This window comes from Actinia tenebrosa, unplaced genomic scaffold, assembly GCF_029948245.1.
Source record: "Actinia tenebrosa isolate PJP-AT-01 unplaced genomic scaffold, QUT_ActTen_1.0 PGA_scaffold4__44_contigs__length_22323623, whole genome shotgun sequence".
Taxonomy (NCBI): Eukaryota; Metazoa; Cnidaria; class Anthozoa; order Actiniaria; family Actiniidae; genus Actinia; species Actinia tenebrosa.
The window spans coordinates 20860796-20878713 of record NW_028292581.1 but is presented as its reverse complement, the minus strand read 5'-3'; the positions used below and the strand labels follow the sequence as shown (position 1 = coordinate 20878713).

At 37.4% G+C, this 17918-nt stretch overlaps 2 protein-coding genes across 3 annotated transcripts; both read left to right on the top strand.

Annotated features, from left to right (window-relative positions):
• The first annotated feature begins 15 nt into the window (after positions 1-15).
• Positions 16-17202, top strand: LOC116298970 (neuronal acetylcholine receptor subunit alpha-10-like). 2 transcript variants are annotated; one of them, XM_031707565.2, is made up of 6 exons: positions 16-308; positions 11476-11674; positions 12519-12655; positions 14345-14389; positions 14464-14573; positions 14876-17202. In XM_031707565.2, exons 2-6 carry the CDS (start codon positions 11533-11535, stop codon positions 16077-16079), a joined length of 1638 nt encoding a protein of 545 aa, XP_031563425.2. In that variant the 5' UTR covers positions 16-308; positions 11476-11532; the 3' UTR covers positions 16080-17202. The 2 variants fall into 2 exon arrangements, with proteins under 2 accessions (XP_031563425.2, XP_031563427.2); XM_031707567.2 differs by having other exon boundaries at positions 11450-11674.
• On the top strand, positions 4948-8707 carry LOC116298976 (uncharacterized). Its single transcript, XM_089037023.1, has 3 exons — positions 4948-5523; positions 5618-5798; positions 6136-8707. The coding sequence occupies exons 1-3, from the start codon at positions 4960-4962 to the stop codon at positions 8001-8003; spliced, it is 2613 nt and encodes an 870-aa protein (XP_088893149.1). The 5' UTR covers positions 4948-4959; the 3' UTR covers positions 8004-8707.
• Positions 17203-17918: the final 716 nt, after the last annotated feature.

Sequence of the window (17918 nt, the reverse complement as noted above, 5' to 3'; positions counted from 1 at the left end):
ATCTTGAAACCCTGAAACTGACAGTTAAGAGCTAGAAGGTGAAATATACCTGTTTGTTTTCTCGGGATTTTTGTTATAAACTATTTATAATTAATCGATTAAGGCCGCACCATCACTCTTTATTTGCTTCATGATTGGTTCAATAAAACATGAAGCTCATTTGAGTTAACCTGCTCATGCGCACACATAACAGCGCCACCTTTCTAATCATTTTCACAGTTGTTTTTACTGGCGTTTTTTAATATTGATTTTTACGGCTGCATTTAACTTTTGGCTTAAAAGAAGACAAGATTAGCGAACTTATTACCGTAAGTATACCGAATAATTGTTTTAATTCGTGCTGTCATATATGAAACTTCCACTTCGATTGGTGCATGGTTATACTGTGTGTGTTTACTTTTCTTACTGTGCTTCTGTTTCTATATCATTTTCTTTTTGGTGTTAGTAGATGCACTTCAAAGCGTTTTAGGGCAATTGTACTCATAGTCTTTAATAAGCAGAATTTTCCCGTCCAAGTCGATGTACGTTTGCATATGTTTTTTTCACAATGTTTTTTTCTTCTTAAACATAAATTACTAAATGAGGAAGTCTGATTCCTTAATAAGCCTCACGGCTTCAAATCTGACTTCCTTTCCATTATCATAAATATCATTTATATGCATAGAATTTGTATATAATGAATATCTAATGGCAAATAAACTGTTATACTGTTATACTGTTATATGGTGAGAATGTCATAATATTGTCTTGATAGCCATCAACGTTTCGTTAGATCGTTTTTAACTTTATACAAGCGATGAAGTTAATGACCTTACTTAATGCAAAGAATTTCCCGCAAAGAATAGCACCAAGTCTAGATGAGCGTAAAAAACATACCAAACATTTAAAAAGTGTAAAATCGATTGAATTAATTATATGTAGAGTTTGAAAGACTGCCAGATTAGAATGTCGTCAGTTCGTGCTTAATGCTTTCATATGTTAATGTAATTTTGTAGTATTTTCGCCTGTCAGAATGAAAGAGTGTCGCACCAGAAATACCTGTTATCGTTAGGATCCGCATTTTGTACAAATGTCGTCTGTACTACTACCAAAAAATATTAGTTTCCATACATTTGAAAAGATGTCCGAGTCAGTTTTTACAAGGGGTGTCCGTATTACGGTGGTCGGTTATACAAGTGGTGACCTTATGCGATGCGATGAACTTTATTTAAAGAGGGTGACGCAATAACTAAACCAGTGAGTTATCTAATTAACTCATGGCCCTCACGTAGCTCCAAAAAGGAGGTGTCCGTATCACGATATGGTTCTACTTACTAATGTCTCTCATCTTCCTTCCTCCCTCCTTCCCTGCCTGCCTGCCTGCCTGCCTGCCTGCCTGCCTGCCTGCCTGCCTGCCTGCCTGCCTGCCTGCCTCCCTGCCTGCCTGCCTCCCTCCCTTCCTGTCTACCTCCCTCCCTCCCTCCCTCCCTCCCTCCCTCCCTCCCTGGCTGTCTACCTCCCTCCCTCCTTCCCTCCCTCCCTGCCTGCCTATGTTATTGAAAATAAAATATTTAGTTAGACCGTTTATTTGTAAATCTAACTTAGTTTTTGAATAATGGATCTCAACTGCTCTCTTGCTTTCAAAACAATTCGATAGAGCCTTTTGTTGTTTTGTGTATATAAAACAGTCAAGTATACTTGAGCCCCGCAGTTCTGGGTTGGTGTGGCTGCCCTTTAACAATATGGAAGAAAGTTTGAATAACGTATTATGAGTGAATGTCAGTAAAAATCAAACAAAATTTGAAAATTCGCGGACACGGCCAAAAAATCGATTCGGCTTACATTTTGCCTATTGATAGGACTGGATGAGTGGGTAAAGGAAATGGGAGGGATTTGATCAAATATCTATTATTTTGAAAAATTACGAGCAAAAACGATTTCAGCCTGACTTTCGCTCAATCCGACCCACCCGACCTCGGTATTTAGGCGTTTTATAAGTGTTCTGTACAAACGCTAAAACAAAAGCAAATTTATTGATTGATCGTATCTATGTTAATTGGACCTAGTACAATCAAGATTTAGTAATTTCAACGGATATGAATTATTTTTGAGAAGAACGGAGGCCTTTTAAAATGACGACATGCATAGGTGATAAATTCACCTGTAAACCACCTATCATTCGAGCAAAGAAAAATGCATGTGGTATTTCATCAAAACTCTCAATATTTTCACCAGATATCCTCGAAAGGAAGTTCTTTAAGCTACGTAAAAAAAATTCCGGGCTCTTTTTGATTTTGGCAGCATAAGCGCCCTTTAAGTTTCGCAAATATTGAGTCTTACTCCACACACTGAAATCGACAACAAACTGCATGCGCGAAAGAGGAAGTCAAATAATTGTTTTTCTAGACCGAAAAAATACTCAAAAGTACTTCTTCATACCTTAAAACGATTCCTTGGTATGTCTAGCTATTTTATATTCAATTATTTAAAATATTTTGGGAGTCAAACTGGAGTTTGAAATCCGCGCGCGGCTCGACTTTTCGGGCCATAATTACGATAGTTAACTAAGTATGCTTTGGTGTATCGTAAGGTTCTGAAATGGCACATCGGTTGTGCTATAATACTAAATGAAAATAATTTATATTCAAACGTTAAGTCAAAAGTTTATTTCAGTGTCGTTTGAAGGAACTTTGCTGAGAACTTTCACCATGCGACGTTTGATAAAATGCCAGTAATAATAACTTGTAGATTTCCAATTACCTTCGTGAATATTTAAATTCAAATTCCCCCTGATTACTTTTACTTGGTCGTCTTACAAACAAGATGTCGTGTTCCTTCAAGATCATATGCGGAGGAGAATGCGGCGCAGAAAATCGTGCGAGAAAAGCTGAAACCGTAATTCCATTAGTGTCTTGCTGTAAAGAAATAGCGAATCATAAGAAAGCGCTCGATTTTTCCGGTATAGAGACTGAGGTGGACCTCATACTTGCTCGATGTGGAATTTTCAATTCATCGCGTTCAAATACTCAAGAGATGACTATTTGTCCGTCGCATCGATCAAGGCTAGGAATTGGTTGGAGAAGGACAAGGAAGTCATGCTGTATGCCCCCCTCGATTTCCAAACACGCAAGAGATTCAAGACGTGCTCCATTGGCACAAAGGGGAATCAATTTCTTTCAGTCTCGCAAAATAATGGAGATAACAAACGAGCTTATCCCTGTTGGTTCTGGTAAGCAATGAAAAACTAATTTATTTATGAGATGTTATAATTTGTTGCTGTTATGAAATGTTTACTGCTCTTATAGTGTTGGCTTGTTAGGCGATGGTATATACTGATTTAAGTCAATGGTTAATGAGTTACTAAGTGTTCATGATAGGGGTATCTCCCAATATGTTTGTGTATGTCATGCTCATAAGAATATCACTTAATAAATTTGTGATTGTTGAGACTTTGAAATTTTTAAATTATTTGATGGTAATTTTATTTATTTATTTAGTTTTCAATAGGCCTTTTGCAACAACAGGTCACGTGACCCTAACTCCCGTTAAAAGAGACGTTGAGTCAAAATAAACATCAGCAATGGAAAAAAAACACCTCAATATTAGCAAGATGGCAAAGTTTCAGCTTATAACATGTCAGTAACACAGGAGAAATGGCAATTTAATGCCATTTCTCCTATAGTCATCGTTATGAGCTAAAACTTTTGCCCTTTTAATAATATCGAGGTGCTCTTTTCATTTCTGATGTTGATTTTGACACAACTGTTCATTTTAAGGGGGTAGGGTCACGTGACCTGTTGTTGCCAAAAAAAGGCCTATTGTCTCAGCTGTCCCACACAGTCAATAGCCGTCATTGCGGTTGCAATGACTCATTATGCATTGTATCGATCCAGTAGTCTCGCTTGAATGATCCTTAAAACAAATAAGGTTCTCTCATTGTGGGGTCAACTGTAATAACAGCTAGTGGTTACCAAACTATAAGACCCGGGTACTAAGGACCTTTATCACACAGCAGCCATGTTTATTCTTATGAGAATAAAAATCTTGTTTCATTCGCATAAATGTATTCTGAATGCCAGAATACGCGTAGTGGAATCTATTGTGTAAACCAACATGGCTGCCGCGTGAAAAAGGCCCATACTGGGCCAGACATACGGTTCTTTGTTCTGACTTTAAAAATCCGTCCAGTCACGTGGCTTTTCATGAAGATTTGCGCATGCAAGATCCGTAGAAGTCGGTTATAAATTTGCTTAGGCATATTTCCCTACTTGTTGTTGATAGGAATTTGTCCAAAATGCCGTATGTGGCTGGATAAACTACAGACTGAAGAGTTAGAAAAGTCTGAGGTAGAAGTGACGGAGTATATAGAAGAAATGACAACTAATATGGAATCCCTGAAACTGGTGAGTGAGAAAGATTTCGATTTTCAGTCTTGAATTACGTTATTGATTCGAATGTTTTTTCTTATTTGTTATCACACTGATTTGGAATTGCTTTGTTTCACAGACTCATGTGACACCAGATTCACCAATTACTCCAAAGTGTAGAAGAGAAAGCGTATATGTGCCTTCTCGAGAAGAAGAGGAAGAGTTAGATGAAAGCGTCGAAGCTTCTAAAAGTGACAATGATGATAATGATGATGATGATGATGATGAGCCCCTTCGACAGCTCAATGGCTTTTTACAGCTTCGAGATATAAGTCCAATTCGCGTTTCCCTATCAGTACCCTGGAATAAAGCCCACGAAATAACGAAACGACGCTACGTAAGAAAAGCGAAGCAATGTATTTCTGCTGTGTTAGATGTCCTTACTCCGGAAGATTCCATAAGCCTTTGGAGGGCGTTGCATGAAAATAACAATGTGGGCAAAGATGAAGAAGAATTCGCACCCAAAGGTGATAAAGAACTAGAACTGCTCGAAGCCTATGCTGAAAGTTATGCAATAGCACAGTATTGGAGCACGCGGCGACAAATTCTGTCGATGATGGCTGACAAAATTACCTTCAAAGAACTTAAGCAACATATTCCTATGCTTACCCGATATCGTTACAACATAGCTCGTCGGCACAGACTGTTACATGCCCGAGCAGCACCGCTTCCAAGTTGGGAAAACAAAAGAATGAGAATTGATCCGTCTCAGTTAGAGCATTTTGTTTCTTTTATTACAAGCCCTCACGCTATCCAGGATGTTCCTTTTGGAGAGAGGCTTCTAAAATTATCTACTGGTGAGATCGTCAAAACTCCCAACGTCATCAGGACAATGATACCAGAACGTGTTGTGCAGCAGTATGAGCAATACTGTAAGGAAACAGCCTTTAAGCCCATGAGCAAGCGAACACTACAGAGAGTTTTGACCGTTTGTTCTGCTTCTACTCGTACATCTCTCCAAGGACTTGATAATTTTTCAGCACAGGGAAGTGACGCCTTTGACGAGCTTGACAGCCTTGTTGACAAACTAATTGATTGTGGAAAAACTCAAATTTGGGGCAGAGACATCAAGCAACAATTACGATCATCACAACAGTACCTGAAGGGTGATTATAAGGTTGGCATCTACCGAGTAGAGTAACATTCGTTGCCTGTGTAAATTTACTGAAACCTTAATTTAATCAATTGATCCGTTTAATCTCTTTTTTTAGTTGCATGTTGCTGAATCGTCGACCATTTCCGATCATTGTCGCGTTTATGCGCTTAGTGACCCGAACGACGCAGACTTCAAAGGCGACTGTGACCATCTCCACCTTGATTCATGTGCGCAATGCTCTCAGTTGAAAAACGTATTTCGCATCTTGGAAAATGAATGCGCCACTACATCATGTAGTGATTGTAGCGGCCTACTTCCGGTAGAGCACGTGATTGCCACGTGCCCGCGCGTGCCAGTAATTTTACTGACCTCAAGGGCACACAACACACAGTTGTGAACATTGTTTGAGTCCACATTAGTTTGAGTTCTTTAGAAGACTCACTGAAGTTACGCAGCAACAACAAGCTTTATTTCTTGCCTATGAATTGGGATTCATGTGGATTTAGTGTAATTCATGCAGTAGAAGTTGAAATGTATGGATAATTCGCATGTAAAGGAAATAAATTCGTCAACTCAGTGAAATATGGTCTGAAATTGCCCATCACCTAGTTTATGGAAACTACAGTGATGGAGAAGAGAAAAGTGACATGGTGTATGTGCTCCAACGCGCTAAAGATGCTATCTTGTCTTGGAAAGCCCATCTATTGCGATCTGTCCACCAAGATGAGGCAAAGCATTCCGTCCTAAACAAACTTGATAACAAATCTGTGCTCTTGGTACAAGACTGGGCAATGAAGTATATACCACGGAAATTCAGAGAAGCCCAGTCTGACTGGTTTGCCAAGCGTGGTCTCCCATGGCACATTACGGTTGCCGTTCGCAAGTCACAAGATAACAAGCACCTTGAGTCTACAACGATTGTTCATGTGTTTCAAAGCTGTACACAAGACAGCAGCACGGTGTCTGGCATAATGGTAGATTGTCTTCGTTTGCTGAAAAAGGAAATGCCTTACCTGGAAAAAGCGTACTATAAACAAGACAACGCTGGCTGTTATCATAGCGGAAATTCCATTGTATCTGCTAAGCTGGCTGGTGATCTTGCTGGCGTGACTATAATAAGGAATGACTTTTCGGATCCCCAGGGAGGAAAGGGGGCATGCGACCGCCAAGCAGCCACAATTAAGGGGGCCATTGGAAGGTATGTAAATGAAGGCCATGATGTAAACAACGCTTTACAGCTCAAAACTGGTATTGAATCAGGACAAGGACTACCTGGAGTTAAGGCCACCTATGTTGCTGCTACAACTGCTAGCACACTTTCATTGAGGTGGGATGGTATAAGCCTGCTAAATAACTTTGAATACGAAATGAATGGTATTCGAGTATGGAGAGCATTCAATGTTGGTCCAGGCCGATTAGTGCCTTGGGATACCTTTGGCGTATCTACTGAAAAACTCGGTGCTTTAGAAACCCTGAATTCAACATCTTTGGCATCTGACCCCGCCTTTCGAGTTGTCAGACACCGATACACCAAGAAAACTTCAAATGCAATTCAGTTTGGTGAAAATGAGGGAGAAGGAGAAAAGGAAGAAGCAGAAGAAGAAGAGAAGGAAGAAGAATATGAGGAAGAAGAAGAAGAAGAAGAAGAAGAAGAAGAAGAAGAAGAAGAAGAAGAAGAATTAGATGATGATGATGATGATGATGATGATGATGATAATGATGAAGCCATGTTATTTACGTGTCCAGAAGAAGGTTGTATAAAAGCATACAGCATATTTTCTTCTCTTCAAAATCATCTTGATACAGGAAGGCACAAACGAATGCCTGAGCACGAAACCCTATACGATAAAGCAATTAAAGAATACGCCTTTAAACTGACAGAGGGAGCTACTCGAGTTCCAGACGTTCAATGTGAAGCGGTTGGTGGGAAGGAAGATTTAACTGCTCTTCCAATGGGCTGGGCCCTCAAGTCTGCGAAGAAAAAGAAGCGTTTCACATCAAAGCAGACTGCCTTCTTAACTGAGCAGTTTCAAATAGGAGGAGTCAGCGGAAGAAAAGTAGACCCCCAAGAAGTTTCCAAGGCAATGGCTGTAACCCGACGTACCGACGGAGCCCGATTATTTCCCCCAGATGAAGTGCTTACTAAACAGCAAATATCCGGTTTCTTTAGTCGCCTCTCTGCAAAGAAGCGTCTCAATTGCCCAGTTGTAATGGAAAATGACGATGAAGATATATATGCAGCAGAAACTGAAACACAATTTTCCACCTTGTGTGCCAATGTAATGATGGCGGTACAGTTAAATCACCCGATTATTTGCTTCGATTTCAATATCTGTGAAATGGTTCAAAAGAACAAGTTATCAAAACTATGTGTAGAGGAATTGAGGAACGTTTGCATCGAGCTTGGAAAAGATGTTGAAGACCTTTCCCAAAGAAGGAAAAAGCCCTACATTGAACGAATAAACAATATTGTCAAAAACTGTTGTTCATGTACTGCGTAAAGTCTGCATTCTATTCAATCCGCACAATGGTGTTCTATGCTCGACGGCGTGTAAAAGGTCGGGAGTTCGTGAAGAGTGGATTATGAAGCGGCTTCATCGTACTGAAACAAGACACCAAAAAGGTTTGCATAAAACCACGGAATCAGGAAGAGAATACTGAATCCGTATGTATCCGCACTGAATACTGAACAAATACGTAAAAAGGAATTTGAATTTAAATATTCACGAAGGTAATTGGAAATCTACAAGTTATTATTACTGGCATTTTATCAAACGTCGCATGGTGAAAGTTCTCAGCAAAGTTCCTTCAAACGACACTGAAATAAACTTTTGACTTAACGTTTGAATATAAATTATTTTCATTTAGTATTATAGCACAACCGATGTGCCATTTCAGAACCTTACGATACACCAAAGCATACTTAGTTAACTATCGTAATTATGGCCCGAAAAGTCGAGCCGCGCGCGGATTTCAAACTCCAGTTTGACTCCCAAAATATTTTAAATAATTGAATATAAAATAGCTAGACATACCAAGGAATCGTTTTAAGGTATGAAGAAGTACTTTTGAGTATTTTTTCGGTCTAGAAAAACAATTATTTGACTTCCTCTTTCGCGCATGCAGTTTGTTGTCGATTTCAGTGTGTGGAGTAAGACTCAATATTTGCGAAACTTAAAGGGCGCTTATGCTGCCAAAATCAAAAAGAGCCCGGAATGTTTTTTACGTAGCTTAAAGAACTTCCTTTCGAGGATATCTGGTGAAAATATTGAGAGTTTTGATGAAATACCACATGCATTTTTCTTTGCTCGAATGATAGGTGGTTTACAGGTGAATTTATCACCTATGCATGTCGTCATTTTAAAAGGCCTCCGTTCTTCTCAAAAATAATTCATATCCGTTGAAATTACTAAATCTTGATTGTACTAGGTCCAATTAACATAGATACGATCAATCAATAAATTTGCTTTTGTTTTAGCGTTTGTACAGAACACTTATAAAACGCCTAAATACCGAGGTCGGGTGGGTCGGATTGAGCGAAAGTCAGGCTGAAATCGTTTTTGCTCGTAATTTTTCAAAATAATAGATATTTGATCAAATCCCTCCCATTTCCTTTACCCACTCATCCAGTCCTATCAATAGGCAAAATGTAAGCCGAATCGATTTTTTGGCCGTGTCCGCGAATTTTCAAATTTTGTTTGATTTTTACTGACATTCACTCTTATATCCCTAACAATACTAAAAGCATTTTGGTCAGTTAGCATGGTGGAAATAAATCAGCAGGGATGCCTGAATCAGAAATTTCATTTTATTCGAGATATATGGACAGGTTGAATATCATTTATTATTATTCAGTTATACCACCTCCTATATGCGTTTAGAAAACCTTTGTTTTTGCTTTTCTTTTGTTTTTCGTTTAGCCAATGGCTATTACAGCTGGCTTGTACCAATTTTCTGTATTTTTGTTGTTTAGTAAATGTAATTTTGGCAATTTTGGTACTAAATAAATATTGATTGATTGAAAGGTTTTCTATATGTACGAGAAACACCAGAACACAGTACACCACACTTTTTTTTGGGAAGCACGGGTGGCGTGCGCTGCTAATGCGCCGCCTCTCACCAATGCGGCCCGAGTTCGAGTCCCTGGCGATCTCGATGTCGTATAGGAGTAGAGTTGTTTGTTGGTTCTCTCCTGTGCTTCGAGGGTTTTTCTCCAGTTTCTCCGGGTTCTCCGGTTTTTCTCCCTCCTCAAAAATCAACTCCTAAATTCTAATTCGATCTCTGGGCTTTCACTTAGTTTGGAGCCTAGCTCTGTTGTGATTGTCCCACGCTGTCGTACGACAGCGAAAAGCTTTGTAGATTTTTTATAGATTTTTTAATACATACACTTCTTGTATTACGGACACCCTTCAATAGAGACTTCCCTTGGTTATAAAGTATCAAGTCACTTTCATTAAGTGCACATTAGGCACACCTTGTGTGCTGTGGTTTGTGGTAGGTGTATTACTTCAACAAGATGGAAGCGGCTGCTTGTTTGTATACCAGAACATAACTCACTCACTCAACTCTGTACCGTGTAAATGTATACTTAACTCACGTTTCCGAAATTGGTCTTCTTTATCATAATGATCGATAACCAAGCTCAAACATCTGCTCAGAGGACGTTTCCCGGAGTAGTTGTGCCCTAAAGGCCAAGGGCGGGCCGAGAGGGAAAATCTGATGATGATGCATGGTGATTATCGGGGATGTTCAAGTTATTTATGAGTCCTTTCACTATTAACTTTCAACTTTTATTGCTATACTAAGTTGTGTCCAGAATTCATGTGCTAGTGGTTTTAGTGCATAGTGAATGAGGCTGGGACCGTGATCGGAAAGAAATGAAATTATCTAGTTTAAGGATTAGAGATCTTTTAATTCCAGTGTTTTATCAGTAAGAAGATTTACGAGGAAAATATCAAGAGTAACTTATTATGAGGCACTTTATTGAAAAGATTTTAATCTGGATTATATACATAGCATTTCATCTCTAGGTTTTGCTCAACACCAACTATTCAGTTTTCTTGATCATTTATTTGCAATTTTTTTAATTTTCATTTTCTATAAACGAAGAAACGTTTATAATAAGTCCCTTCTTTTCTGTCTCGATTTCAGTACTGCTTGGTTACTGTGGGAATGCAAATCTTCTTTTTGATTATGTCGATGAACTAAGCCGAAAGATAAAATGATACATCAGCTACTTAAAGACTTAGGGATTACTTTTTCTTTTATCGTTCACAAGTAGTTTGTCATGTTAGTCATTTAGTATCTATGATATAAAACTAATTGGTTTTCCATAGTGACTAGCCAAACTAAAGCTCCACTTTATTTATCGCCAGATTTCTTTGCCATTTGTTCAGTTTTTGTCTCACATGTAGAGGATCTGAGTTTTATTCATTATTCTGATAGAGTTATAGCAGTACTTGTTTGTTTGATATGCGCTAGTAAAGATATTCTTCTCACTTTATGACACAACTCGGTCGATTGTAATGGCCTCACTCAGTGATTATCTACGAATTCTAGTTTTTAACTGAATGATTTGAAAAACTGCATTTGTTAAGACCGCTTTCAATTTTGTAGAAATGCTTTGTACAGGGTCCGCAGTCTTATTAGATTTATATTGAATTACGAAGATTTTTTTGGGGAAAAAAAGACATTTTCAACCTTCTCTCTATAGAGCATGTATTTGAGAAGACATACATAATAAGGACGATTCAATTTCATTTCTTATGGATTAAATTATTTTCTATATTTTTTCAACATATATCTTTAATGTTTGAAGCAAGGTCAGTACCTGCCAAACTGGCTTAATGCTCATGCATTATTAGAACAAATCAGAAATGTGATTGAAAAACATCGACCGCACACATAAGACCTGTTAGTAGACGATTAGTTGAATGATTTTTTCCAGGTGTTAATGGGCTAATTGTTACGCAGGAATTTATTTGGCTGTCGGATAGCGTAGTCACAAGTCAAGCCGGCAGTACTGAAACGATGGCAACTGGATGGCATAAAAAACAACATCTCTGGAAAACCAACACCACCATTTCCAGTCGAAACCTTGTAGAATTTTGTATGAATGTTTTACTAGCTACCTTTTTCTTTCTTGATTTCTTTCTCCTGAACACCGTGGAAGGTAAGTCTTTAGTACATTCCTTCAGGATAGGTGTGAAATCATCTGATATTATTTTATATTGGAGGGAAAGATTTTCATACATTTTTGCTCTCTGATTTTGAAATTTGAAGGAAAGATCGAACCAGAAAAGCCTTAGATTTTTCATTGTTAACTGCCTTTTAAAAACAGTTTTGTGCTAGCAGGCGCCCACTACCTTATTTATATGTGCATATTGATTGTGTTTCTTGCTGTATCTCAAAACAAGATCATGTAAAGCTTCTCTAGATATATATTTATTTCTACTGATGTTATATTTTACAAGTGACATAATTTTATCACAGAACTCAATGAATAAACTATTACTTTTCAGTATTAAACCCTCGTAGTCATCTTAAAAACCACAAATTCGTTTTGATCTTCTTTCAAAATTCATGTCTTATCTTGATTTTTCAGGCTGAAGCGTCATGCGGAGTGTGTAATCTTTCTTCCAGAAAGTGATTGATATTTTAAGCGTCACCTGCTTATTCATCGCCTAGACTAATTGTTCTGATTTTTTGGGGCATTTACTGCCTCTTATGTTAATACTTTGTTTTGAAAAAAAAAGCTCAGCATCAAAAGTTTACATAAATTTCTTATATGAGAATTTTTTTCAAAAATGTTGCAAATGGTCGAATAATTAGCTTCAATTTGATGTGCGCAGTTGACCAGTTGCTTTCTGAGTTTACTGTCTCTTAACCAGTTCAGTAATATCATTATATATTTTGCTTTTACAAAAATGCTAAGCAGCAAACTTTTGCATAAGTGTGTGTTTAATGAGATTTTTTTCTAAATTGCTGAATGTGGCGAACTCTATTTTTAAAATCAGGTATCTCTGCTGATCACGAGAATAGAATTCTCAAAGAAGTGATTTCCAAGTACTCCAACAGCGTACGACCAAGTGTCCGTGAAGATGAGACAGTTAACTTTACGTTGGACATCACCTTTAATAACATAATAGATGTGGTAAGATGTTGTTTATCGCTGATTTAGCTCCTCCTAGCCACGTCCACCAATTATTATTATGCATAACAACCATAATTGCTAGTTGGTATGAATGCAGTAACTATTTAAACCAAGCTAGTTGTTTGGAAAAAAGGTGTCTTAGCTTCATCACATCTCTTTATTTTTCTTTTCTCTTGGAATAAACTTGGAATGCGTGAGTGTTTTCATCATTATTGTCGGTATTTTTACTGTATTTATTTTTTGTTTCACTGTTTCTTGTTTTTATAGGTTGTTCGTGTATTTATTCTACAATTTTTTAAGTTATTTTTTTTTCTGTGGTCTTCGGTCTGCAGTCTGCGTAGGTCGCCAGTCCTCAGTACAGATTGCATTGCATGCATTTTCGGCTACATCATACCTGAGCTTGTATGTAAGAAATCTAGATCTACTGAGGTACTTTGTACATGTGTACAATTATACAAGTTGCATTACATATAGTTTTTTTGTGCATTGTTTGTGCAGTTCAGTTGAAGTCAATTAATGGTGATATACTCAGTAGTACAAACATTGAAAATAAGAAAAGATAGATAACGTGCCTTGCGAAAACTGCGCTTCGAATTTCAATCTTATCGTGTCTTCACATATTTTGATCAAAACATAAAACAATTACTTCTTAGCAAATTTTTAGCTCTTTATTTGAAAAAAAAAAAAAAAACAAAACAAAAAACAACAACAACAACAACAAAAACCCGCAATCATAAAATGAGGTCGGGAGACTTTTCCAAAGACATGTAAAAATCTCATTGGTAATGTTGGTGGGCTGCTGTGCCGGGCATATTGTTGAGGTTTTTCTAGGTAATGTTTGAAGTATTGCACTGTGTCATCTGTTATTGTATTGATTTCGGTGCACTTTTAATATTGAAAGTGCTAAGTGTTTTTAAAAGCCTCCATCATAGCTGTGATTAGTGTAGAAGGACGTGGCTATAAACAATTAACACTACTAAGTGCCTTAAAACAAAACAAGAGTGACCGGTTTGGCGATATTTTCCTGGTTACAGTACTTTGAATAAAAACAATAATAACCATCATTATCATTATCATGGGTGTAAACAGTTGAGCTTAAATGATTGTTTTTAGTGTATGGAATGATTTCTATTATCACATTCCATGCAGAGGTAATCCAAGTGGTTTAAGTGAATATATTTAGCACCACTAATAATTTATCATTAGTGATCCATAGAAGCCCACAATGATCGGTGTACGTTAATTTGAATGGATAAATTGCTGTAACAGCAGCAAGAAATAAAAGCTAGAGTGCATACCATATATTCGTGAATAACTTGATAGTAAGAAATTGCACAAATGAGTAAGTGAGTAAGTTCAGTAGACCTCAGTAGACCGTACTACGACACTTTGTGCTCATTTGTACATTTTGTCAGTTAACTTATTTACGGATATAGCTGTGCTATGCACTCTGTATGTCTACTGCAATTAAGTGAATTCATTAGTGCATTATATCACCAAAACGTGTCGGGGGGGGAAGAAGAAGAAAAAAAAAGACCTTGTATGATAAGGGTTTTCCCAAAAAGCATGTAAAGGCCTTTTTATGAAACTGCATTATATACATAAATCTTTTTAGGGCACGGAGTTAAATGTTTTGATGTCGCAGAATTCAGTATTAATTTTTCCATGTTTGTCTGATCATTATCACAGGATGAAAAAAACCAAATCTTAACAACAAGTATCTGGGTTCGACAGGTGAGTCTATCAGTCAAGTACTTTTCTGATCCAATTCTTAAGGAAGCTTAGAATGTCTTCCTTTGTCATTTTAGTTCTGGACGAATCCTCTGACGTCATGGAATGAATCGCAGTATGGAGGCTTGAAAGAACTGATTATCGATTCAAATAAAGTATGGCAACCCGACACAGTTTTATACAACAAGTAAGTACTAGATTGTCTATACCTTTCACTTTGAATTTACAGTTCAGTTCTGTGTTCAGCATTCTTGCACACATTCATGACCACTCCATGTAGAACAGCGACCGTGGTTTTGATATGCTATCCATTATAATGTTGGGACAAACCTCTAATAGATACAAAGAAAGGAAACTTATATCTAATAGCAGCTTTTAAGTTATTTTTTTGATTTATAAACCTGTCCTGCTGGGCGAAGTTCCAATTTTCTATACAAATATGCATTTTATTGTCTGCTAATTTACACCTCATTTTCTATTTTTGCACAGTGTCTATGCAGAGTACAGTGGACGATTGGATGCAATAAAAACTCGAGTTCGTCTCAGCCACAATGGTTTCACCTATTGGGCCGCTCCTTTCATCTTTAAGACCCTTTGTAGGATCAATGTAGCTGATTTTCCTTTTGACACTCAGATATGTAAACTTACATTTGGATGTTGGCAGTATAATGGCAACGAAGTGAATATCAGAAACACCAAGAAAATAGCAGCAATTGCTAGCACTAGAGTGGAAAATGGAGAATGGGAAGTACTCAAAGTGTTAATCGAACGCAAGGAAGTGTTTTATAAATGCTGTCCTAATCAACCCTATCCTGAGATCTCATTTATCATCCACATGAAAAGAAGACCGTTGTTCTACGTGGTGAATCTTGTGATCCCAAATATCTTGATCTCTCTGTTAGCCTTCTTCTCGTTCTTCATTCCCGTGGAGTGTGGTGAGCGTATATCGTTTGTCATCACTGTTCTGTTAAGTATGACTGTCTTCATGCTTCTAGTAGCCGAGAGTATTCCTCCAACATCTGATGCTGTTCCAGTAATTGGTATCTACTACACGTTCTCAATTTTTGAAGTATTTCTTGCTCTTTTGGCTACTGGAGTAAGCTTGAAGATCAACTACAGCTACATGTTTGGAGATGGTCTGTCACCCAAACTGCGAAGGATTCTTTTTAAAGTTATTGGTCCGTGTTTTGGATTTGATGTTGCTCATTTGCTAGATCAAGGAAAGAAGGCAACTAAAGCTTCCTTCTCTCGTATTGATTGCTGTGGAAAATCACATCCTTCTAATGGTGATGAAGAACTTGATCGAGTTATGTACTCTGAGCCTCTCTGTGATACTAGATCCAGGAAATCCAACAATAATGGCAGCATCATCAACGAATTCAAGTTCTTGGAAAAGAACGACAACAAGAGCCATGTTTCGAGCACGAATAGTGAAGATGTTGGAGAATTGCTCGCTTTATCTCCATCAACGAAGCGTTGTTATCATCAACATCATCTGCATAACTGTGCCTTTGATGATGTTGTGGACGGGTCGGGAAATCAACGCACTAATCAAGAGCAAAAGATGGCTGAAAGCAAACTTGCTGCTTCTATCATCGATCACCTGTTTCTCTGGATCTTTGTTGGTACTTATGTGATTTCATCTGTTCTTATTCTTATTATACCTTTAATGAACTTGTATAAACATGCCTGACCACTGAATGCTTAAGACAGAGCCAGAACGGCGCTGAGATGGGAACTTCCTCAGCTATTCATGGCCGCTGCTCACCCAAGAAAGAGAACCTTCTGCACGACTTTGCCATTGGTTTCTTGATCATCATCAACCTTCTCCAGATTTATTGACCATAGGTTAACGACTATTAATTACTGCTGCTGTGGAACTGTGGAAGAGTGAAAAATAGCAACCGTTCAACTGTGCACCTTGGAAAGTCTGAACTTAATAAATCCAGATTTCAGGTTTTAACAGTAGTAGAATAATTAGGGAACCAAACAAACCAACTCAGTGTTGTCCTCAATGGAAACTTATGCCTCGCTTTAATTGAGTTTTACCAATAATTAGTTAATTATAACTAATTCTTTCTAGTTGCATTTGTTTAGTGTGTTTAATAATAACATTATGTACTTTGTGAAAATTTAAAGAGAAAAAGTTACTATTTACAAAAAACTAGAAAAAAAACAAAATGAAAAACAAGCATTATAAAAAAGTCTAAAATTATCTAATATCGGCAAGGTTAGTATTAATGCTAAAGTCCAATAGAAAGTCACTTTCGTTGTTCTTATAAAAAGGAGTGCGGGAGCCTCTAATGTTTAATAATAATAATAATAATAATAATAATAATAATAATAATAATAATAATAATAATAATATATTAAAAGTTTTATTTGCTTGCTTAAAAGTAATATTCCATTTTAGTAACCAGGACACCCCCAAGTCCAATATTTGTAATACCATTCGAATGAAGCATCGAAGATGAATGACTTTGGATTGATAGCCCTGCAACAGCATAATATAACTAATTCGCCCAGTCCCGTTTGGTAGTCTTGGTTTTGTCACCAAATGAATGACTTTAAGTAAATCAGTGACTGTACGAAGAACTAAACGCCTGGATGTTCTCATACAAATACCTTCACTGCCCTCGTAATTTCCAAAGTCAGCTCGCTGTAACCAGTTTTCAGGTTAACTCCGAAAATGGGGTGTGTTCCATTATCTCCATTACTAATCAAAGTGGAACAAGTATTCTTTTTTCAATGCTTTTCGCTTAGGACTTAGACAATATGATCAGAAAACTGAATAAAACAAAATATCTATCCATTAACCGGCTCAGTTGTTTTTCAATGTTTTCAGTGCGTACTGCATTTAATACCGTTTGATTGAAGCTGCTTATGCGATGTTAAATCAGAAAATAACGGGTCGCAACACCGTAACATAGGATGCGGTGATATCCTGCACACACAGTTCTAGTTCTAGGGATGTCCGCTAAAACAGCTTATGAAGGTAAGTATTCAATGATATGAATCATGCAACATGCTGTACGGGAAGAAGGATTTTAACTGCAGTATAAGGCGGGCCAGATGGTTTTTAACTAAAGGAAACACACAGAAGACCTTTTAAAAAAGCTCTTTAAAAATAAACTAAAAAATAGTATGTCTAATGCGGTGGGATGAAATGATCGTCTCAACTGTCGTTTTCAACATATTTAAGTATAAATATATTATATAAATGTATGTAAATAAGTTAATATTTTATATGTCCTTTTGTCTAGATCCTTTATTGACAGCCAAGCCACATAGAGTTACACATAGGGTCGCCACTCAAATGTTGTCATCGGCTTCAATACGCACGATAATATGACAGTCACAGTGACTCGATGTAATGAGCTGTAAGTTGATGATTGTATTATTAGTCACTGACGACATGGCTTTCATCGTTAACTGCTAATTAAGAGGCGTCTTAAAATTTTAATTACTTGTTGATGCATGATCATTGGAGCGAGAAGAGAAACTAAACCGTTATGTACATAAATTAAGTTGG

What these genes read in the sequence shown, in the direction of transcription:
- LOC116298976 (XM_089037023.1), top strand. Translation starts at nt 4,960, where the DNA reads ATGATGGCTGACAAAATTACCTTCAAAGAACTTAAGCAACATATTCCT. An exon ending in ACCTGAAGGGTGATTATAAG is followed by an intron (nt 5,524 to 5,617) that starts GTTGGCATCTAC and finishes CTCTTTTTTTAG; the next exon opens with TTGCATGTTGCTGAATCGTC. An exon ending in ATGCGCCACTACATCATGTA is followed by an intron (nt 5,799 to 6,135) that starts GTGATTGTAGCG and finishes ACAGTGATGGAG; the next exon opens with AAGAGAAAAGTGACATGGTG.
- LOC116298970 (XM_031707565.2), top strand. Translation starts at nt 11,533, where the DNA reads ATGGCAACTGGATGGCATAAAAAACAACATCTCTGGAAAACCAACACC. An exon ending in TTAATAACATAATAGATGTG is followed by an intron (nt 12,656 to 14,344) that starts GTAAGATGTTGT and finishes TCATTATCACAG; the next exon opens with GATGAAAAAAACCAAATCTT. An exon ending in GACACAGTTTTATACAACAA is followed by an intron (nt 14,574 to 14,875) that starts GTAAGTACTAGA and finishes ATTTTTGCACAG; the next exon opens with TGTCTATGCAGAGTACAGTG.